At 41.7% G+C, this 14721-nt stretch overlaps 2 protein-coding genes across 2 annotated transcripts; both read right to left on the reverse strand.

Moving 5' to 3' along the window:
• Nucleotides 1-284: 284 nt before the first annotated feature.
• LOC108789735 (olfactory receptor 24-like) lies at nt 285-1250 on the reverse strand. The gene has a single exon (XM_018559817.1). It carries the CDS (start codon nt 1248-1250, stop codon nt 285-287), a length of 966 nt encoding a protein of 321 aa, XP_018415319.1.
• A 7702-nt stretch (nt 1251-8952) lies between these two features.
• On the reverse strand, nt 8953-9918 carry LOC108789736 (olfactory receptor 10AG1-like). Its single transcript, XM_018559818.1, has one exon. The coding sequence runs from the start codon at nt 9916-9918 to the stop codon at nt 8953-8955; it is 966 nt and encodes a 321-aa protein (XP_018415320.1).
• Between the last annotated feature and the right edge of the window lie 4803 nt (nt 9919-14721).

Consider the following 14721-nt stretch of genomic DNA (forward strand, 5'->3'; position numbering starts at 1 on the left):
AAACATCTATAAAATTGCTTATATATCACCACAAAATGACGCTTGGTTCTGTATTCTCTCAAAAGGGAGGTGGTGGAGACCAGGGTGGAGGTGGGGGTGAATATCTGCACCTATTTTTCTGACAAAAAAAGCCCTGTATAATATACAGTATATCTTGGAGTTTCAAGAACTATGTATTTACTAGTAAAAATTGCAGAAGTTACATTTTTATCTATTTAAAATGTTTCAACTATAAATTGACAGTTATTAACTTTATCTTATCTTGCATGCTTGGGTAAATTATCTCAACATTTCCTTTGGACTCGTCTGTTCCGTTGCATGTTTAAAGAGTTGCTTATGAGTTTTCCTAAAACCTTTTTTAAGTCTTTATTCCTCAGGCTGTATATCATCGGATTCAGCAACGGAATGAACACAGTATACAGTAATGATGGGAATTTACCAATGTTCCATAACTGTCCTCTACTAGCTACCAAATAAACACAAACTAGAGTACCATAATAGATGGAGACAATGGCCAGGTGGGAACTACAGGTGGAAAAAGCTTTCTTTCTTTCAGTAATAGATGAGATCTCAAAAATGGTGACTATAATATAAACATATGATATAATGATGATAAAGAATGGGACGACAACAAACAGAGCACTCAACAACGTCACTTCTAACTGGACAGCTGTGGTATCGGAACAGGAGAGTTGTAGAATTGGATCAAGATCACAGTAAAAGTGGTCAATGACATTCGGCCCGCAAAACTGCAGTTGCGATATGGTTAAAGTGTGAATCAATACTATTAAAATGCTTGACATCCAGCTTGTGATGACCATTATCCAGCAAACCCTGTCGTTCATGATCAAAGCATAATACAATGGCTTGCAGATGGCCAAATATCTATCGTAAGACATCACCGTCAGAAGAAGGCTCTCCAAAGTTTCCGAGACACCAAAGAAGAAAAACTGGGTAATGCAGTTAGCTAATGAAATGATGGTCCCTTTCATCAAAATAGCATGGAGCATGTTAGGAAGAATATCAGTTGCCAGTAAGATATCTGAGACAGCGAGCTGGGAGAGGAAGAAGTACATGGGAGAATGGAGGGTTCTGCCGTAGAGCACCAGTGTGATGATCAGGAGGTTTGCACACATCGTCATAGAGTAAATCATTAGAAAGATAAAAAAGAACAAAAGCGTTAAATTTTCTGGACTCTGAAAACCCAAAAGGTGGATCATGCTAATTAATGTGTGGTTTTTCCCATCCATAGCCCACAATAGGTATTTAAAAAGCAAAACAATGTAAAGAGAAACAGCGGTAGTATCACATTTCATTTAACTGAAGCAAGACTACTGTAATATAATTTCTAATGATTGGCTGCCGGCTATTTTATTTTGCACATTGGTGACTCAAAGATTTGAAACAAAAGCATACTGGTAACATAGGTATGCACATATTTTTGAGTGATAAAAAATCTCTGCCACAGGGTGTTTGCAACCTGAGCTTGAAGAGAGAGTCTCCGGGCTCCTAAAGCTGCCATAGCATTCATTTACTAATTACCTTTAATAGGTATAATATTTCCACAGGTCATACACAATAATTGTATTTATTTTTCAACAAAAATCTAAATGGTAATTCTTTCTCGGCTAGAAGTTAAATGATGTCATAACTGTGTTTTGTTGCTTTTATACATGACTGGACGTGATCCCATAAACCCATTGGGAGTTTAAAGTATTCAGGGATATTTTCATGGGATTCATTATTACTGATATATAAGGCAATTATTTGTAGACTCATTTATTTTAGAAAATAATAATTTAACTATTTAATGTCAGTGAATCAAGTCATCTGAGTGCTGAATATATAAAGGAGCTTGTTAACCAAAGCTTATAGATGTACTCACAGTATTTACTATGTGTCTTTGATGTACGTAGATATGCACACACACTATACTTATGACGGACCTTGGTATATTTTTTGTGCTTGCCCTCGTCTCCGGTGCTAAAACAATGGATTCAAGTTTTTAAAAACCTATAGAGGAAAAAGTTAGATAATACACTCGGCTTCCCCCTGCCTTCTGCCAGCAGTGCCTAGGAAAGGGTGAAACCATCCTTCTTCCAACTAAATTTGAGGAATGTAAAATAGTTGCTGTGTTTTCTCATGACATATGGAATACTCAGCATTCCCAGTGATCTAGTTGGAGGATGACATCACCCTCTGTGCTATGGAAGCTAGGGGAAGGCCAATAGTAACCTCCATTCCTCCTTAAATGCACACAGACACACCAGAAGCCCAGTAAAGGAACATATTGCAAGTAAGCATTTAAAATACTTACAGGGTTATTCACAATAGAGCCAACGGATTTAGCCATAGCTTAGGCTGATCCTTCGGCTTGCTTTGGCTGCCTGAGCCCTTCGGTTCAGTCAAACCAAAGGGCTGCTGTACAGGCTATTCACAATAGCCCGTACAGAAGCCAAAGGCAGCCGAGTCGAACGCATATGCTTCAGCTTGGCTGAGCCGTAGTGACACCCGAAGTGGGGAGAAAGGGTGGCCGAAGCTGACCAATCTCCCCGCGAAAAACAACAGCTGGGCGGAGCCAGTTGTAATGTCATGGCTGGCTCTGTCCAGTTGTTGTCCTTCAATGACAGCCCAGCATCCTGGAAGACACTGGGCTGTCATTACATGGAAACAGTTGGCTGTAGCTGCGGCTGATCCTTCGGCCAGCTTCAGCCGCCCGAGCCCTTTGGTTCAGTAGATCCAAAGGGCTGCTGTATACAGACTATTCACTATAGCCGTACAGCTCCCGAAGCGGCCAAAGTCATATGCTTCGGCTCGACTGAGCCAAAGTGAAACCCAAAGCGGGGCGTGCGGCCAGCCGGCCGAAAGCCTTCCCGACTAACAGCTGAACTGTTTAATGACTGTTTAATGAGGCTGAACTGTTATTAAACAATGACAACTTGACGGAGCCGGCCGTGACATCAGGGCCGGCTCCGGTCAGTTGTTATTCATTGGCCGGGACCTGCTAGAAGACTCTAGCAGGTCCCAGCCAATAGGACAAAATTGGGTGGAGCTTTTAAATTTCTTTTTTTTCAATAATCTTTATTTTAATTTTTTGGGGAAATCTTTATTTATTTTTGAACATTGACCTTTTATTTACATTTCACGTTGTGACGTTGTGACGTAATTTGCAGGACAAGCGGTGGCCATATCAGAAGCTGGTGTGTTCTGCGCATGCACCGCCATTTTGGAGTATATCTTGGTACACACCAAGTTGGTGGCACCCACACATTCAGGCACCACCATCTTGGTGTATATCTTGGTATACACTAAGATAGCGGGTGCCCCCATGGGTGTATACAAATATATACTCCAAAATGGCGGCATACATACACAGACATAAACAAAAACTCTCAATTTGAATTACATGTGAAACCTCTGTTAGTTCAGATGCACTTATATCTGACTGCCCATGCCTTGGATTTGCCTGTAAAATGTTTGGTCTGCATTTGTAGTTATCTTGTACATTAACAGTCTGTGTTTGATCTACCTTTTTGCAACCTGGACCCTGTGTGCTCCCAATCTGTCCTTCCTACTGACTGCCGTTGCTGTGCCCATTTTTCTAAAGGACACCACTTTACCATCTGTCCTGCTTCATGCCAGCTTTTGCCGCTGAGGGTTAACTGAACTCTGTGATGCTTTAAGTGGCAAACAATCCATTGTGCTTTCAAAAAAGTAATCCCACAGTTTTTTTCTTTTACAGTATATACTATTCATCATTTGCTGAAATGTTACTTCAAATAACCTTCATTTCAGCAGATACACCATTGAAACCTAGCATACATATCCCTATGGGTAAATATCTGATGGACAAGAAACTTTGACAAAGCTATTAAACATGATTGTTGATAGCTTCATTGTACTTGCACTATGGTTTATCTTGATTAAACAGATTTTTTTTTAAATGCCTTTTTATTATATGTATGTCACAGTCACCTGTCCCTTTCCCCCTGTATGAGGCTGCCAGTGTGCAGAGGCTGTTAGCGCCACAGTCAATCTCCAGCCAGGCACTGTGCATAGAATGTGATGATTTCCAGAACCATAGAAACTGTAGCAGAGGGGGAGAGAGGCTCCAAGGACGTGTCTAACAGCAAAAAATAAACAGATGTCAACAGCACACCAATTGTGTTGAAGTCCAAAGTGTTTGTTTATTGGATCATCATGTCACCAGAACTAGAGTTCTGGTGACATGATGATCCAATAAACAAACACTTTGGACTTCAACACAATTGGTGTGCTGTTGACATCTGTTTATTTTGTACTGTTTGGCGGCGTCAAATGTGGTCACTGCGAGTACCCCCCCTTATTTAAGTTGGGGCTTCCCGGTAAGGAGTGCGGCAAGGTATTTCTACGCCTGGGGGTAGCCCCACCGGGAATGCTGCCCTTGGGGGTAGCCCCACCTCAAGGGTTATGAAACATTCTGCCCAGAGTTCTGCTTTAAAGGTACAGCAACAAACCAGAAGCCCAGACATCACGTTTGCAAGGCAGATGAACCCTTTCAGTGTGTAAATGCACAGAATTAAAAAAAAAAACAACAATGGCAGCTCCTCAGATAATTTTGAAAGGTGCAAAAAAGGGGGAATGAGGACATAGGCACTAGACATGTGCACTGCCAAAAAATTTGTTTCGTTTCGTTTTAAATTCGGATTTGTGTTATTTCGTTTTTCAGGATTCGGGTGTGAAAGTCAATTCGGATTCGGACGAAATTCGGTAGCGTTAAGTACGAACGTTCGTTTCGTATTCTGTTCTTATTCCTTTCTTATTCGTTTCGTTCGTTTGCAGCAAAAGTGACATTTGAGGGGGAAAAATATTTTTCTCCTTCTCTAATGTCACTTTGCTCCAACGAACGAAACGAATAAGAAACGAATAAGAACAGAAAACGAAACGAACGTTCGTACTAACGCTACCGAATTTCGGAGATGGAAATTCGGATTCGTTTGCATTCGTTATGTCTGTAATTCAGAATTCGGATACATCCGAATGTCCGAATTTCCGAAAATTCGTCCGAATTTCGATTCGGAACAAAACGAATCGCACATGTCTAATAGGCACGTCAACATACAAAACCATACAAATGGTCCCTGTCACAGATAAGCCTAACTAAAGTGTTTCAACTTCTCAGAATAAAATCACAGGTTGTTGTTTAGTACATTGGTAAATACACGTTAAAAACACGCTGTTGTGTCAAGGCAACTCTGGTAAGTGGGGCCCCTAAATTAAAAGTATATGAGTTCTGGGCTGTCAGGGTGCATCAGTCAGCACCCATAGTACAGCCTCTACATGAGCGCTACGGTGCCAATAAAGCGCACGCGCGAAACCCATTCACACTTCTGCGCGTGCACAAGATGCTCCTGCATCTGCAATTTGCGGAGAGATCTTCAGCTGTAGTCTGCATTCCTGATCCTGTTTTGATACCTATCTGACCCAGTATGATTCCTGACTCTGCCTGCCTGTTGCCTACCTTGTGACCTCAGTTTGTCTTCTGACCTCCCTTCCGTCTTCTGATTTGGTACTATTCTGCTCACTAGTGTATGACCCGGCCTGCTCCTGACATCGCTCCTTCCTGCTTCTGTACCACGCTGACCACACGTTACCAATCCAGCTTGTTCCTGACCTGGCTTCAGCTTCTCACACCAGTACTGCCTGATTTGCTATCAGCCACCAGCTACCTCCAGCATCCAGCCATCAGCACCATCATCTGCGTTGTATCAAGCACTCATATCAGCCACAGGCTCTCGTGCCCTTCTCTGAGTTCAGCTGCTGTCTCCAGTGGGGCTCAGACAAGAACAGCAAGGGAAGGCCTTCCTTGTCACTTCAGGCTCACACCAAGGTATGTAAATATATATATATATATAAATAAACCCCATTTTTGGTGTCCCACTGACACCAACAAGGGGGGTTTATTATATTTCAATGATACCATTGCTGGGGCCTATTGTATTTCACTGACAATGATGATAGGGATTATTTTGTTCCACTTATATCAAACATATTTTTTACTCCCACTGACACCAACAATGGCCCTTATTTTACTCTCAATAATGTCAATGATGTTGATTATTTTACTCCCACTGACACAAATGATGGGGCTTATTTTCCTCACATTGTCACTATAATGTACTCACAGGCCAAAGCATAAAGGAAAGAGGAAACAATACAAGTCAATTGCTGTGCAGCCGCACCCACTTTAATGGCCACATCTATTTTTTGACCATGCCCACATCAGACTGGTGTGCTACATGCACCTTATTCCTCATCTCTGGTTCTTTATGGTGTCCCTCTTAATCTTATTCAAATGTTACTACACCCTCTTAAGCAATATTTGGACAGTATTGTACTGCAGCAAATAGTATATTGCTCTGAAAATGGTGAAAATAAGGCAATCAACAAAGGAAGACAGACAGACAATTATAACAATTAAAAGTGAGGTTCTTTCTTTCCACAGAAACTGCAACGAAAGCCATGGTGTCAGTGAGTAAAGTTCCCTACACCATCAAAAGGCACTTGGAAACTGGAGGGAACCCTGACAGGAAGACGTCTGGCAGACCCAAAGTCACAACATAGGGGTCTATTCACAAAGCTGCCGAGGGCAGCCGAGTGAATGACCGATCAGAAGTGAAGTGAGCCGAACACTGTTCGGCTATTCACTTCAGGCTGGTACGGCTGATTTCAGCCGTACTTCGGCTGAAATCAGCCGTACATCGGCTTGCTTCGTGTGGCTTCGGATCAGCCGAACATGCTCAGCATGTTCGGCTGGCCCGAAGTGCAGAAGGAGTTCGACTCAGCCGATCCAACATCTGGATCGGCTGAGCCGAACCTCCGGCAGGCTTCACACTGCTGTTCGGGCTATTCTGAAAGATCCCGAACAGCAGTGAGAGAATAGCCTTAGGGTTAGGGTTAGGGTGCTCCTGCTCCCGGCCGCCAAGAAAAGAAACCCCGCTGTGTCTTTTTTTCCCTTTATTCTGACACGGAGCGATGTCAGAATAGAGAAAAAAAAAGACGAATTCCCATTCAAAAGCATTGGGAGTTTACTATTGGCTATTTCAATTTCAATAGCCAATAGTAAACTAGCATTGTACCCGCCCTCTGCTGATGGACCTGATGGGGAACTGCAAAAGAGGGCGGGTACAATGCTAGTTTACTATTGGCTATTGCAAATTGAAATAGCCAATAGTAAACTCCCAATGCTTTTGAATGGGAATTCGTCTTTTTTTTTCTCTATTCTGACATCGCTCCGTGTCAGAATAAAGGAAAAACAAAGACACAGCGGGGTTTCTCTTCTTGGCGGCCGGGAGCAAGCACCCCCTCGGTTCTCCTGAACCGAAGGGGTCCTGGGGCCGAAGCTAGCCGAAGGATCGGCCGAAGCTACGGCCAGATCCTTCGGCAGCTTTGTGAATAGACCCCATATTCAAAAGACTGAGAGTCAACATCTTGCGTGACAAGCAGCTCACAGGACAACAGCTTCAAGCACAGCTTAACACTGATTAAAGAAGGCAAAACTCAGATTCAACTTTGAAGAGAAGACTTCAAGCTGTGAGTTTGACAAGTGGAGTGGAAGTAAGAAAGCCATTGATAAGATGGCAAAATAAGAAAAAGAGGCTTACGTGGACCACAAAGCACTGCCAGTGGACTACTGAAGACTGGAAGAAGGTATTATGGATCGATGAATCAAAATGTAGATCTTTGGTTCATCATGCAGGGTTTTTGTACGGTATCGATTAGGGGAAAGGATGGTTCCTTCAAACATGAAGTAAGAAGCGTGATGGTCTGGGGCTCTTTTGCTGTATCCAAGGTAGGCAACTTGCAGAGAGTGGATAGCACCCTGAACCAAAACTACTACCACAGCATGTTGCAGCCCCATGTAATACCCTCTGGTGTATGCCTAGTTGGTCAGGGGTTCATCCTACAGCAACATAAATACCCAAAACATACATCCAGCCTATGTCATAACTAAGAAGAAAAGAACAAGATGAAAGGCTTCAAACCATGTAATGGCCAGCCCAATCTTCAGACTTAAACCACATCGAGCTGGTTTGAATGAACTGGAAGAAGGGTGAAAGCAAAGCAACCGCCAAGTGCAGCACATTTGTGGAAACTTCTGCAACAGTGTTGTTAAAAATAGAACTTTCCAAACAATATTTGATTTCCATTGCAGCATACAATGGGTGCAATGGGTGCAGTGGAATGCTACGAGTGTGTTCAGCTGTAATATCTGCAAAAGCTGGCTTTAGATTACATTTTGTTAACGAAAACGATTCCACTATTTCTTTCGGATGTCCAATTGTTTATTTGTTCTGTGCTTTTTTTTCAGAGTACATGGAGACATCATACTGCATATATTTTAATAAAAACTGGAAAATAAAATAAAAACTTTTGATCATTAGTGTATTTTCTGACAAAAAAGCCCTGTATAATACAGGTGAAACTCGAATAATTAGAATATCGTGCAAACTTCATTTATTTCACTAATGCAACTTAAAAGGTGAAACTAATATATGAGAGAGACTCATTACATGCAAAGCAAGATAATTCAAGCTGTGATTTGTCATAATTGTGATGATTATGGCTTACAGCTCATGAAAACCCCAAGAACCCCAAATCCACAACCTCAAAAAAGTAGAATATTACATGCAATCAATAAAACAAGGATTGTACATAGAACAATATCGGACCTCTGAAAAGTACAAGCATGCATATGTACTCAGTACTTGGTTTGGGCCCCTTTTGCAGCACTTACTGCAATTACTTTTGCACGATATTCTAATTATTCGAGTTTCACCTGTATATATCTTGGAGTTTCAAGAACTATGTATTTACTAATAAAAATTGCAGAAGTTACATTTGTATCTATTTAAAATGTTTCAACTATAAATGGACAACTTTATCTTATCTTGCATGCTTGGGTAAATTATCTCAACATTTCCTTTGGACTCGTCTGTTCCGTTGCATGTTTAAAGAGTTGCTTATGAGTTTTCCTAAAACCTTTTTTAAGTCTTTATTCCTCAGGCTGTATATCATCGGATTCAGCAACGGAATGAACACAGTATACAGTAATGATGGGAATTTACCAATGTTCCATAACTGTCCTCTACTAGCTACCAAATAAACACAAACTAGAGTACCATAATAGATGGAGACAATGGCCAGGTGGGAACTACAGGTGGAAAAAGCTTTCTTTCTTTCAGTAATAGATGAGATCTCAAAAATGGTGACTATAATATAAACATATGATATAATGATGATGAAGAATGGCATGACAACAAACAGAGCACTCAACAACGTCACTTCTAATTGGACAGCGGTGGTAACAGAACAGGAGAGTTGCAGAATTGGATCAAGATCACAGTAAAAGTGGTCAATGATATTTGGCTCGCAAAACTGCAGTTGTGATATGGTTAAAGTGAGAACTAATATTATCAAAATGGTTGACATCCAGCTTGTGATGACCATTATCCAGCAAACCCTGTCGTTCATGATCAAAGCATAATACAATGGCTTGCAGATGGCCAAATATCTATCGTAAGACATCACCGTCAGAAGAAGGCTCTCCAAAGTTTCCGAGACACCAAAGAAGAAAAACTGGGTAATGCAGTTAGCTAATGAAATGATGGTCCCTTTCATCAAAATAGCATGGAGCATGTTAGGAAGAATATCAGTTGCCAGTAACATATCTGATACAGCAAGCTGGGAGAGGAAGAAGTACATGGGAGAATGGAGGGTTCTGCCGTAGAGCACCAGTGTGATGATCAGGAGGTTTGCACACATCGTCATAGAGTAAATCATTAGAAAGATAAAAAAGAACAAAAGCGTTAAATTTTCTGGACTCTGAAAACCCAAAAGGTGGATCATGCTAATTAATGTGTGGTTTTTCCCATCCATAGCCCACAATAGGTATTTAAAAAACAAAACAACGTAAAGAGAAACAGCGGTAGTATCACATTTCATTTTACTGAAGCAAGACTACTGTAATATAATTTCTAATAGTTGGCTGCCGGCTATTTTATTTTGCACATCAGTGACTCAAAGATTTGAAACAAAAGCATACTGGTAACATAGGTATGCACATATTTTTGAGTGATAAAAAATCTCTGCCACAGGGTGTTTGCAACCTGAGCTTGAAGAGAGAGTCTCCGGGCTCCTAAAGCTGCCATAGCATTCATTTACTAATTACCTTTAATAGGTTAAATATTTTCAAAGGTCATACACAATAATTGTACTTTTTTCATCAATAATCTAAATGCTAATTCTTTCTAGAATTAAATGATCTCATAACAGTGTTTTGTTGCTTTTATATATGACTAGAGTGGATCCCATGAACCCATTGGGAGTGTAAAGTATTCAGGGATATTTTCATGGGACTCATTATTACTGATTATATAAGGCAATTATTTGTAGACTCATTTATTTTAGAAAATAATAATTTAACTATTTAATGTCAGTGAATCAAGTCATCTGAGTGCTGAATATATAAAGGAGCTTATTAACCAAAGCTTATAGATGTACTTTGTCACATTGATCATGGTTAAACAACTATAGGGGCCTATTCACTAAGCTGCCATAGGCGACCTGAAGTGAAGTGAACACTGTTCGGCTATTCACTTCAGGCTGGTACGGCTGATTTCAGCCGTACATCGGCTGAAATCAGCCATACATCGGCTTGCTTCACGTGGCTTCGGGTCGGTCGAACATGCTCAGCATGTTCGGTAGACCCGAAGTGCAGAAGGAGTTCGACTCAGCCGATCCAACATCTGGATCGGCTGAGCCGAACCTCCGGCAGGCTACTCACTGCTGTTCGGCCTATTCTTTTTTTCCGTTTAAAGTTTTTTTATTTGAAAATTGCAAGTGTACAACAAGGCTTCACTGATCGCAAACTACAGTGTAGCAATCTTCAACAATACAGTTTTCGGGAGTACAAAGAACATGTGCAACAATGAACATAGTACAAGACATAGAAAAAGAGGGAGGACCTCCCAAGGCCGGTCTGGATTAATTAGTTAGAAAGAACATAACAGCACTATATAATACTTTGGCAGAAGATACAGCCCTTCCAGGCAATAGGTACAGTGCATGACATGTAGACCATGGTTGAATATGGGAGCCATCTCGGGCTCGTATCAACGGATCAACGGGAAGAGATAGCTAGAGAGGGACCAGTTGGGAGAAGAAAAAGAAAGGAGAGAGGGCAGTAGAGAGAAGTGTAGGCATGGAGATATAAGGGTAGAGGTCCGTTGGACATGTAAACGGAGGAGATATCTTTCTAGTTGGTCATGGGTAGAGGCACAAACTTCAGATGGTAATCAAGCGTCTATTGAAGGTGGGTGGCCGGTAGTGTTGTATCCAGGGGGACCAAATCGTTTCAAATTTTCGCATAGAGTTGTCTAATTGTGCTGATCTCTTTTCATGGGACATGATCCAAGATATATACTGTTTGGTTCTGGAGATGCTAAGAGTAGGGGATTTCCATGATATAGCTATTTCACGTTTAGCCGCTGTACCTGTAGTATAATTTTGCGTTTGGTTGCAGGGAACCGTATGGGGGCGTTATTTAGAAGAGCTAAAGAAGGGTCTTTAGGTATAGTTTCATGCGGAAAATTAGATCCCAAAATCTGGAGGCCATGGGACAAGACCACCATATGTGGTAGTAAGTGCCATGTTCAGGACATCCTCTAAAGCACAAAGGGGATTGTTGAGACGCAAAGGAAGCTATTCTAGTAGGGACCATGTACCATTTTGGAGGGGGACACATGGAATGATGGGTAAGATTCTAGGAAGTGCAGTGGAATACTCCCCAGGGGTTTTCTTGTTACATCTTGCGGGAGGGGGTGGGGGGAACCCAGCCAAATCTCTGGAGAAACATGTGATTAATGCGGCCAGGACGCTTATACCAAGGCTATGGAAGGAGACTAGAGCACCCACGGTGAGGGACTGGATTCAACAGGTGGGACACATTTGTGAGATGGAGGAACTCCTGGCGACTAAACAGGATCGTTTAGACAAACATGCAAAATTGTGGGCACCATGGGTAGTGTTCAGCTGTAGCGCTGAGTGCAACAACATTAGGGAGGTATCTGGGTAACAGGGTGCGGAAGGATACCCTCCAGGAAAAGGCGGTAGGGAGGTAGGAGGTCCATTAAGACCGATTAGAACAGGGATGTGAGATCCCCAGTGGGACCGAAGAGTGGAGCTTTTCTTTTTCTTTTCTCTCTTTCCCTTTTCACTTTATCCTTCTCTTATATTTCTCTGTTAGTCCCCTGTTGGCTACAACAGGTGAAGGACAGGGCCTGCTTCAAGTGGGCATTCTGGTACCAGTCTAGAATACAACAAATTCGGAGTGGGAAGGAGGAACCACCCACGAGAGTGAAGTGGGGCTCCGACCGAGTCAGACCAGTTTCTATAAATGTGACAGAGAAGAGAATGGATTTTACTGGAGATGTGATGCTATGTAGAACACATATCATGTGAAGCAACCAAATCAGAAGGAATGTACCCCTGATGTGAGATATTTCTCTCTATTTATGTGTGTTTGTATTCTTTGTTTTTCTCTGTACAAAAAAAAACAATAAAAAATTTTGATTGGAAAAAAAAATAGCAAGCGCAAATAAAATTGGGGAAAGAGGGCAACCTTGTCTAGTACCCCGGTAGATGTGAAATGGTGCAGAGTAGAAACCCAAGTATTTAATACGTGCTGTGGGGGATTCATAAAGTGATGAGATCAAGTTGAGAAAGCTGGGGCCGAACCCTCTATGTCTTAGTGTGGAGAATAGGTACGGCCAGGCTATGGTGTCGAAGGCTTTCCAAATGTCAAGTGAAAGTAACATGGCAGGGGTGTTCTGTGTTTTAGTAAGAGTGGTGAGGTGGGTTATCTTGCTTATATTGTCACTGGCCTGTCGTGTGGGGATAAAGCCCACTTGGTCTCTATTTATAAGCGAGCCTATCAGTCCATTAAGGCGTAGGGTTAAGGCTTTGGCCATAATTTTGAGGTCGACGTTAATGAGTGATATGGGTCTGTAATTGGACCACAATGTATGATCAGTGCGGGTTTTCGGGATCATGCAGATTGATGCTATAAGGGATTCTTTGTGAAACGAGGAACCAGTCCGAATCTGATTGAAAGTGCGCGTCAGTAAGGGGACTAGAAGGTCAGAGAATTCTTTATAGTATTGGGCCGTAAACCCATCAGGACCGGGTTTTTTGTGAGAGCGAAGAGATTTGATGGAGTTGTTGATCTCTTCCTCTGTAAAAGGGCTGTCAAGCATATCGATTTGTTCTTGAGAGAGGGAGGGAAGAGGGAGAGATTTAAGCGTGTCCTCAACTAGGGAGGTAGGCGGTTGCGTAGGAGCAGAGTATAGGGTGGACAGTTGTTTGCTAAAAACGTCTAAAATCTTAGTAGGGGAGCATGTAAGGGAGCCATTACTGGTGCGAATTTTAAAGGGTTTGAATGAGGGGTCTAGATTCCGGAGTTTGTTCGCCAAGAGGGAATCCGCCTTGTTACCTTTACGGTAATATTTATTAGCAGTACTGTGTAGTTGCCGCTCTGCATGTTGCGTCAAAAGGAGGTTAAGATCACGGCGGGCTTTTTCTAACTTTTGTTTGGCAGAAGAGGTAGGAAGGACTGCATGGCTACATGGAAGTCTCTTTCCAGTTTGTGGAGTAACTGTAGTCTCTCTCTCTTCAATTGAGCGGCTATCTGGATCAACTTCCCTCTAAGGACCGGTTTGTGCGCTTCCCAAAGGAGGGTGTGGGGGGTGTCAGGCGAGGAATTAAGTTGGATGTAGTCAGTCAGAGCAGAAAGGATATGGGAACGGGGTGTGGGGTCAGTGAGAAGGGAGTCATGAAGTGACCAGGAGGACATTGCATTGAACGGGGTGAGATCATGAAGGAGTAGGGATACAGCAGAGTGATCAGACCATGGGATTGGAATTATATGAGAATGAAGGATCGAGGGAGCTAGTGCCATGGGAACAAGGATATGGTCAATCCTGGAGAAGAGGTCGGGAGGGTGGGTGGATGTTCTAGCATTGTACCCGCCCTCTGCTGATGGACCTGATGGAGAACTGCAGCAGAGGGCGGGTAGAATGCTAGTTTACTATTGGCTATTGCAAATTGAAATAGCCAATAGTATTGTAGCAATGTATTTCAATGGGGATTTTTTGTTCCTGAATAGAGTTATGTTTATTCTGTATAATAAATAAAAAATAGATGAACTAAGATAATACACAAAGCAATGTTGTTTCTGATATTGTGTAAGCATTGCCTATTACATTTTTTGACATTGTTGATAACTTGTCATCATTTAATTGTTATTCATTCGAAGGCATCTAATTAATCACCTGAGGAATCTTTAACATTACGTTATGTTATTTTCATGTAATTTCAAAAACACCTGCGGACAAGTATTCCCAGCTAAGAGACTGGCAGGCTCTATTGTTTCCTAATAAGCTGTACAATGTACATTGTTTATTGTCTACATGTGCACCTTGATGAGGTATCATGGGCTTTGCATTAACAATGAACAAACTAGCTATGATCTGATACACGCATTCCCAGAGCATCTATTATCTTGATTAACTAAGAAAATAAATATTAGTCTAGGATTTAACACATTACATAGCTGTTATAATTTTTGTTGTAAATATTACAAAAGCGAATCTAATATTTTTTTAATATTGATATATATATATA

The sequence above is a fragment of the Nanorana parkeri genome, unplaced genomic scaffold (assembly GCF_000935625.1).
Source record: "Nanorana parkeri isolate BGI_ZX_2015 unplaced genomic scaffold, ASM93562v1 scaffold416, whole genome shotgun sequence".
Classification (NCBI taxonomy): domain Eukaryota; kingdom Metazoa; phylum Chordata; class Amphibia; order Anura; family Dicroglossidae; genus Nanorana; species Nanorana parkeri.